This window comes from Electrophorus electricus, chromosome 13, assembly GCF_041902795.1.
Source record: "Electrophorus electricus isolate QZ-2024a chromosome 13, ASM4190279v1, whole genome shotgun sequence".
Classification (NCBI taxonomy): domain Eukaryota; kingdom Metazoa; phylum Chordata; class Actinopteri; order Gymnotiformes; family Gymnotidae; genus Electrophorus; species Electrophorus electricus.
Genome location: NC_137509.1, coordinates 2,378,210 through 2,387,500, shown reverse-complemented (window position 1 = coordinate 2,387,500; position 9,291 = coordinate 2,378,210). Strand labels below are relative to the sequence as shown.

Below are 9,291 nucleotides of genomic sequence, written 5' to 3'. Positions count from 1 at the left end.
CTACCTTTAGGACCTCGGGCTGGGGGCCGACGTCCAGCTCGCTGATGAGGATGTGGAGGTGACGCAGCACCTCCTGCAGGAAGCTCTTCCTCTCTACGTACCTCCTCAGGGCCTCATTCACCTGCGCCAGGTTGTGCTCCCCAGTCACCTGCACAGTCCATACACACACAGCCCAGATTCATCAGACACCGCTGATCTGAGATCAGCTTTGAATGCACACCCTAACAAACAGAAACTATACTACGTAAAAGTGACTGATCCTAGATCCATAATACAGGGCCTCCAAACTGTGGAGTTACAGGTTTAAATGAAATGCATACATTTAGCTGATGCTTTTATCCAAAGTGACTTACAATTTTGACAGAGTACAACTTGAGCAATTGAAGGTTAATGGCCTTACTCAGGGGCCCAACAGTGGCAGCTTGAACCAGCAACCTTCCAATTACAAGTCAAGTACCTTAACCACTGAGCTACCACTGCCCTATAACAACAACAACAACAACAACAACAACAACAATTATTATTATTATTATTATTATTATTATTATTATTATTAAAGTGCTTTTCTTAAGGCCAAAGTACTATATAAATCCACTGCCTTTGCTGATTAACAAAACTACAAACTGTAATAAACACCTGGATCAATAAAGCCAGAATATTCACAAAAATATCAGAAAGCCCACTAAGAATGTTTTAAAAGAAACATTTCTCATGCTGGATGGCTGGATACAAGTTTGAGCCTTTTGACTATGATCTTCTCCTAGAGACACAAGGTCACAAACACACAAACTCCACAGAAGAGATCCCACCTTCAGACATCCTTCTCCAGACAGGAAGTTAGATCCTCCAGCGCCCGTGGCCAGCAGACCCAGAAAGCGCATCCCCGGCCGTGCCTCCACGAAGGCCTGCACAGTAGCGTCACTCACCCCCCTCCAACCAGACACGTCCAGGGACACCAACTCCTCCAGGGTGCCTGTGCGTTCCAGGAGCTGCCTGACCAGGCCCTCGCGGTCCGCCACCAGCCGGCTGTTGGAGACGTCCAGGTGCCTGAGGAGCTCCAGGCTGGTGAGGACGGAGAGGAGATCGGCGGCAGGCATGGCCAGTTTACGGAGCCCATGAACAGTGAGGGACCGCAGCCCAGCACGGAGGCTCCGCAGCGGGGCCAGGTCCGTAACAGACGTGCCGGAGATGTCTAGGCTCTCCAGGAGAGGGAGTGAGCAGATGTCTTCCAGCCCTGAGTCGTCCAGCTGCGTCCAGGCCACGCAGAGACACCGCAGGCCACGCAGAGCACTGAACCTTGGGCTGGGGTCTGAGGCGGCACTGAGGAGGTTCATGCCGATGACGGTCAGCCTCTGGAGCCCCTGTCGGCAGTCCTTATTGGACGAGAGGCCGTGGAGGATGTCTGAGACAGTGATGTCACCACCAAGGCAGGACGCATTGAGCTCCTGGAGGCGGTGCATGCAGAGAGCCTGGCGGAAGGCATCGGCGGAGAGGCAGGATGAGTGAAGCCATGCCCTCTTCAGGCGCAAGCGCTCCACATTCCGGAACACTCCGACAGTTCTGTCATCAAGCACTCCTTAGATGAAGGGAAGAAGAAAGAAGAGAGGAAGAAAGTTACCTGAAGAACAAACTTCATGACAACATCAGAACAGAAGGCAAGCACGAAGTGGACCTGTAAAAGATGAGTAACAGAGTTCAGGTTTAAAAGGAATCTATTAGTGGCATTTGAGGCATGCCAATTAATAAATAACCGAGACGAGGGCGGGTGTAGCTCTGTCTCTCGGGAACATGACAGACCTGGCACTGAGGAATCTGCGAACCTGCAAGGTGAAGGTTAATGGGGGCGTGACGGGTGGGTGTGGCATGGGGGCGCGCAAGAGGGTGTGACGCGTAGGGGGCATGGCACTCACCCATGTCAGTCATGGCGTGTAGGAGGAGGTCAGAGAGCTCTTGAGGAAACACAGGGCAGGAGTAGAACTGCAGTGAGCCATCCTCACATACAGTGCACAGTGTCTCCAAGTTACGGCTCACCCAAGCCAGGCAGATGTCAGCCAGGGCCAGAGGGCTATCCTCATCCTACACAGATACACAGACGCACAGATGTATGCGCACACACGCGCAAACTGTAATAATCTGTAATCACTGATAAGCCTCGTGTTGTCTCACCCGCTCTTTACGCCCTGGTCTTGAACTGAGCTGGCCGTAATAAGCAGAAAACGTCGCAGGGTTTGGATACTGTACACCCTTGAGTAAACTGTAACAATTGCATTTCTGAACTTATGACATAATTTAGTTATTATGTGCAAGCAGATCTAGTGGCACAGCACAACTGTAGGCGCTAACTCGGCCACTTTATCACACACACCCTGAAGGTTTTCAGTTCAGGTCTGCAGCCCAGCTACTGCCATGCTGTTTGCACTGCCCAGTCGCTGTCCCTTCACAGGTGGTCAGCTATTCCCAGCAGGACCAGAGTGACCTGATTGATAATACATCACTGCCTGAACACTTGTACAGGTGGTGACACTTACACATGTGAAAACCCCCAACAACAACGGCACTGCAGAAACGGACGATATCTGGTCAGAACCTGCCGTGTGACGAACAGTGTCGAGGGGTGTCCGACTGCCCGCAGGACAGCTGGCCAGAGCGAGCTTTTTATAGCGCGTGCCCACGGCAGCTTTGTCAAGCGTCTAATCTTAGATTATTTTATCATGCGTTTACAGAACACTTTAAGTGAACTCCTTGGGGGGAAAGTTAAGACATGCTTACATTTAGATGAGTGAAAAGCAAAAGACAGATAACTCACCATGAGTGACCCGGTCAGATTAGTTCAAATATCCAGAAAACTCTTTTAGTTTGGTTTGCCTTCCAGTTTTGGACTTGCTACGCAGATGTGGCATAAGTATCTGATCAAACACGCCCGACGGAGAATCACTGAGCACTAGCGCAAAACTCCAGACGTGTCGTTTTATTTCCGCGGGGAAATCCAATATGTCCTAACGGGAACAGTGCACAACTGAGCCCATACCGAAACCGGATCAGCGGCGCAAGGAAGCTCACATTTAAGTCATCGCGAGCTTTCCCGTAGTTCGCTTAGCGAGACGTCATACGTCACCGTGTCCGTTTCCCAGGCCAAAAGCAATGATGAATAAATATAACAACAAGTATGCCTTGACAAAAATAAATAAATCAATAGATCAATAAATAAAACCCCCTTTATTATCACAATAACAGCTTCATGGATAAAGAATAAGGTATAATTAGCAGAGACGCTTCACGCTGGAATTTTTACCCTAAACAGTTTAAAAAACTTTTTAAACTTTAAAAAGAAATAGATAAATGGTGATCTCGGCAGTTTAAAACACCCTGGAGCATTTGGGCACACAAGTAAATTGATAAAAAGATGATAGATAAAAGATTATAAAAATGTTCTAAACAGTCCAGGCCAGGTTTTATTTAGAGGAGAAGTAAATAACATAAAAATACCTTTGGGCCTTTACACATCTCTATGGTATTGTTACACCTGTACACATCCTTGTGGTACTGTTACACCATTACAGAGCCCTGTGTTTGACCCATTGACCCTACAAGTCCATAAGTGCCACACCCTCTTGTTCCCATCTGAGGTGCCACTCCCTGCCTGTGCTGGAAACATCTATTGCCTTCTTGTATTTTGCACTGTGTCAACAGTATAGTTTGTAGTATGACATGTACTTTATCAAATAAGTAAAAACTGACAGACTAAAGATTTGTAGATTAAAGGATATTTTTATGGGGGCGGCATGGAACACAAGCTGCCCTCCTGTTCAGGCCTTCTGTTAACTCCACCCACTCAGACACCACAGTGCTTTCCTGTAATTCTGTAATAATCTTAAACACAGATGGAGGGAAGTTAAACCACCAGGCGTGGATTATACGGAGTATGTCGGTGTGTTTAGAGTTTGTGTACTGTGGACCAGGGTCACAGGTGCAGGCTTCCTTAGTTCTGCACAACCTTGGGCGTTTAATCAGTAGAGCACCAACACAACGCAGTTTCCCGGACGAAATACTACCTTTCTGCTCAGTGTGTGTTCTTTTCGGCACAGTGTGCTTATTTCTGCACTTTGCTGATGTATTATGATGACCTGAATGGTGTGTCCTTATTTTCAGAAACTTTAACCCAAATGAAGAAAACTGAAGAAATAACTCTTACTGAAAAAAGACATTCCTCAGCAAATTCACCTTAGTGTCTTCCCAGACCTCTGTGAATCAGGTAAACACGCCCTGGAAAACTCTCCGGCCAGGGCCGGTTTGGAAACATTTCTGGGAATGTTGACCTCTTGACTGCATGCTGCATTTTGACCACTGAGTCCAATTGGTTTTTGTTCCCCATAACATAGACATATTTGTTTATTTAGGTGACACAGGAGCAAGACGCCAGTGTGGCGGCTCAAAGCAGTAATGTTTATTTGCAAAATAAAGAGCTCGGCTAAACGGCATACAAAAAGACTGGGAAAAAGTTCAAAGCAGATCGGAAGCATAAGGCAGTGGCTCGGCTTCGGAGCTTAACGAGATATCATTCTAAACGCCCGACAATGGCACCTGTGAGGTTTAAATAGGAAAAAAGCAAAAAAAGAGAACAGGTGAAGAGAATCACTAATAAATAACTAACAGTAACTAATAAGTGGGTGGGAGTGGGGGAGTGTCTGAGGGGACGATGATGGACAGGGACTGGGGAGTTTGTGTATGCTTGGGTCTGATCCTGGCTGGGTAACGGCTGAGGAGTGACCAGGAAACCAAACAGACATTAAGGTTACATTACCTAACAGTAAAATACTATAGCTTAAGCGATTATAGACAGGCAGTGGTAGGTCAATGGTTAAGGTACTTGCCTAGTAATCAGAATGTTGCCAGTTCAAGTCTCATCACCAGGTAGCTACTGTTGCGTGTGAACAAGGTCCTCAATCCTTGTCAGAGTTTAGTTGCCCCACACTGTAACACATGTGTTTCTGACACCTCCCCTTACCTGGACCAAATGTTCAGACATTAAATAAGATAACCCCAGAATGGCTTTAAAAGTTGTTATTCTACTAAGCAGCCATGGTGAATTTAAACCACGACCACCCAGGATTGCTGGGATTTGAGGACAGAAATAACAGAGACTTAAACAGACAACTAGGGCCAGTCTTGTTGTAGACCTCAGTGTTAACAGAAATGAACATTAAAACGTTTGATACACTTTTGCTTTGTTCAAGTGTAAAAAGACTCTGAAGTACTGTTCACTGCATTTATGTCAAATCTAGTGTAATATATGGTTGACCAGACTGGGTCGTTCATGAGAGATGTTTACCTATTCATCCATGCTAAAGGCTTCTCAGAACCTGTCCTCCAGAATCGCTGCAGTCTTTGTCCAACATGCTGATACATTCTGATGCTGTTGGCAAACTGGAGTCAGTGTAGCACACTGTTATAAGGATGCATACTTTTGTAAAACTTTAGTGAAAGTATCCTTTAATGCTTACCATAGTTTAATAGATAAAATCTATTAGAACGTTTTAGTTTGTATCATTTTAGAAATAAAATGGATTTAGCTTGATGAATACAGGTTTATTTAAAACTACATACAAGCTGTCAGCGTGTTTAACCTGCTGATCCTGACAGTTCCTTTTGGCTGTTGTGATCCTCCAGTTGCCTGTGCCAGTGCTGTGTGTGGTAAGTGAGTTTTCCTCACAGTAATGTAGCTTAAACCAGTCACAGTGAGGATAACCCTAACCCACACACCGATGTGTTTCATCAAAAGACGTGCCCACTTATACTATATATGCATAAGAGCTTTCTTACAATGTTGGACCATCAATTTCATCTTTAACTTTCCAGCAGGGAATTTTTCCTTACCAAACCTTCATTCCTGTAAGGGAATTTGCTACAATTGAAAATTAAAGAAATGTTTTTATTTATTTTAGATTTATCTTTCAGGCCACACAGTCTGAATACTGTCCAAATGAGTATGACCCGAACTGTGTGCTCCTGAGTAGTCGGTGGGTGTAGTCTACAGTTGAGGCCTGTGGAGTTTGCAAAGCTATCAGTCACTCACAGCCTTAAGACAGATCAAGGCTCTGGGCCTCACTGTGATGAACCGTGCCTCCTTATCTCCGTGTGTTTACCAACAGAGTCGAGTGATCTGCGTTTATCTGGCAGGACCTGGAATAGCCATGGACTGTCTGCATGCGTAAGCTCTGAACTTGGCACAGTTTCCTTTAGTGCACAGATAAAGCATGCACAGATAAAGAGTGACACCACCTCAACTATGGAGCAGAGGTCTGGGGAAATAGTACCACTGGCCGAGCTAAGGTGAGAGGGACAGTCCCGAGGAACTGAGGGCCTGGTCTGGTGTCTGAGCACTGTTTGCAAGATCTGAAGAGTCAGTGTTCCTTCAGGAACTCCTCCTGCCTGCTTAGACGCAAAGATGCTGTTGCACAGGTATGGGACACGGTTCCTTCAGCTGAGAAACACACCTGAAGCAGAAAGGTTTGGTAGGTGTGAGAGGTTATTAGCTGAACAAGAGAGCTAATCAAAGGAAATAAAACAAAACTTAAATGAGTTGCCTTTTTCTTTTCACTTTCCTATTCTAACACACCTGGGGGAGACGGGGGGCGGGGCTTAGCAGAAGAGCCGAGTCAGGTGTCTTGGAACAGCAAAACAAACAGGAAAGTGTGCATCACTGTGGGACTGTAGTATACTACACATTTACAGCAAGAATAGTTACTAATCATGTAAAAGAGCCAGAACAAAGTAAAACAAAGAACAGAAAATAGAGACACAAAGACGATCACGATGATGATACAACAGTGGAAACCACGCAGCTAAGGAATGGATGTAAGCACTGACCCACCAATGCAGGACAACAGGGGCTATAAATAAACAGGGTGATCAGCAGAAAATGAACCCAAGCTGGCAAATAAACCAACAAAAGGAAGCTTGTTTATTTATTTATTTAATTTTGGAAAATTTTTACCCAACCGGTTTAGAAAGAACCTTTACTGGCTGATCTATTGTTCACCCTGAATATTTAATTAATTTAGGAATGCACTGTGATATGTGATGTCAGAAGCACCAACAAGACCTTGTCAAACAAGGAGTGAAACATTATTCTCATCAGCATTTGGTCCAAGACCATGAACTGCCTTCACTAATGCTGTTTTAATGCCGATACCCTTTTCTGAACTCAGACTACTTTTCTCTCTGATGTTATCATTCATCATCTGTTTAAAAACAACTGTTTTCTAGAGTTGTATCTTAAAACGACATATTAGCACTTGGTGTGAAATTACCCATGGATGACAGATTTAAATAAGCTTTCAAAAGTAGTGGGCTGGTAAAATGTTTACGGGCAGTTAACCATGCCCAATACTGTGCCTGTGAAGCTATTCAAACTGTAGAAAAGTTAGACTGTAATTGGATCCAAGGCTCATAAGGGATGTGATCTGAGATGCTATCATATTTAGCCTCAGTTACTACAAGCATCCTAAGTATTTTGTGGGCAGCAGACTTTGTCCACTGCATACCCAATTTTATATGCCATGTATAATGCCAAGGCGTGTACATTCCTCACAGTTGAAACGAGGCCACACAGTCATCACCTGCTGAAAGCAGAACTGTGATTATTTCAGTTTTCAGCAGTAATCATGGAGCAATGCATTGGCCAGGTTTACAAACCCTTGTTGCACATACAACACCCAATATCACATGCAACGCGTGAAATGCACATGTAACAAGCAACACCACATGCAACACGCAACATCACATGCAATATGTAACACCACACGCAACATCACATGCAACAAGCAACACCACATGCAACACACAATACCACATACAACATCACACGCAACAGCATATGCATAATGCAACACCACATGCAACGCTGATGCATTTTTAAATACGTTTCATAGAGGAACATGACTTTGGTCCACTATAAAATTTAATGAGACATCTGGAGGATGTAGTGACTTACTGTGTCAGATTTCACTGTTTTACACTTTAAACGTTTTGGGTGCTGGCTTGGTAGCAGGGAGCCTGGTTCCAGGTTTCTTGGTCAGAGGTCATAGTGTCAGCAGAGGTTAGTGGCAGTAAATCCAGTCAGGTAGGACTACGGTGCCCAGAGTGCACACACTTTTGACTCAGAAGAACAGTGCTGGAAACACCCCTACTGACTTTCTTTAGAGACAACATACTCCATCTTTAGAGTTTCACTCATGCTCAGAACTCAGTCGCTCTCTTTCACTCATTCACTCTCTGACTGACTCACTCGCACACAAATGTTTTGTAGACTAACAGTGGAGTCTTATATCTGACAGACACTTTTCTCAAGCTTATTCTCCCTGAACCCCTTAATTGAAAAAACGAATGCATATGGAAAAAAATGCAAAAATCCGCCAGATGCTTGTGAGACGATACAAATGTGGGTTCAGAGTTGCGCGTCGCGCAGGTGATCCTACGTCTGCTTTAGAAAGCCTAATAAGGCATAAGACCTGATGACTGCAGTAACAGGGTGAAGCTTCACTTTGCACACGAATGAATACTGTTATAATAATACGGCAATATTAATGCAAACCTAATAATCAGTTTAATCAGTACATAAGTACACTTGCTTTCAACACCCTTTATGTAAGAAATGATACCATTATCCTCTACTTCACTGTTGGACACAGGGCGGACCGCCTGGAGCAGTCATGATATTAAACATTTATTTTAATAAAAGGTTAAAATCTCCTCAGAATTCTCGTTCACCGCATAAGCCTTAAATAGGTTAGGTTTAGAGTCCGCAATGTTTGATTAGGCAAAAGCTCAAATGTACGTTACAAGCATGAAACAGTCAAAAATACTAAATAAACATATTTTAATGCATCATTAAATTTTATGATGCTATAAGAAAGGCACAAGGCTGCTTTTCTGCTCTAAAGCGGACAGTTCTGAACATTTGAAGTATTTGGACACTGCCATTACTGGATACGTTTACTCGGTTAATAAAGGCCAAAAGTATGCACGAACCGGAGATGGACTATACCACTAAGTTCTGTGGGGGGCAAGGGTCTGTCTTCCCATTACATACAATTACAGTATCATAGTATTGTATTTTTATGACTTTCACAAACAGTAAAGGGATTGAGTTTTACAACGTTGTGTTTTGTTTGTAAGCACTAGACACAAAAGGAATAAGGAAAAGAGCAACATGACTCGTGGTGTGCAGAAAGCCCGTCCCCCCCTGCGGTGTACGCGCCACCCAGTCCTGGTGTAGAAAGTCCCTGCGAG

General features: G+C 44.4%; 1 protein-coding gene across 4 annotated transcripts in view; it reads right to left on the bottom strand.

Annotated features, from left to right (window-relative positions):
• Positions 1 to 3,071, bottom strand: part of zyg11l (zyg-11 family member, cell cycle regulator, like) — a 10,859-nt gene extending 7,788 nt beyond the window's left edge. For 3 of the 4 annotated variants that reach the window (XM_027025706.3, XM_081694395.1, XM_081694397.1), the window contains exons 1-4: positions 2,807 to 3,071; positions 1,911 to 2,076; positions 810 to 1,576; positions 5 to 148 (exon numbers count right to left, since the gene is read on the bottom strand). In XM_027025706.3, the coding sequence (XP_026881507.2) occupies positions 5 to 148; positions 810 to 1,576; positions 1,911 to 2,076; positions 2,807 to 2,809 (1,080 nt within the window). In that variant the 5' untranslated portion in view covers positions 2,810 to 3,071. The remainder of the gene's footprint in view (positions 1 to 4; positions 149 to 809; positions 1,577 to 1,910; positions 2,077 to 2,806) is intronic. The other variant, XM_081694396.1, reaches the window with a different exon arrangement.
• Between the last annotated feature and the right edge of the window lie 6,220 nt (positions 3,072 to 9,291).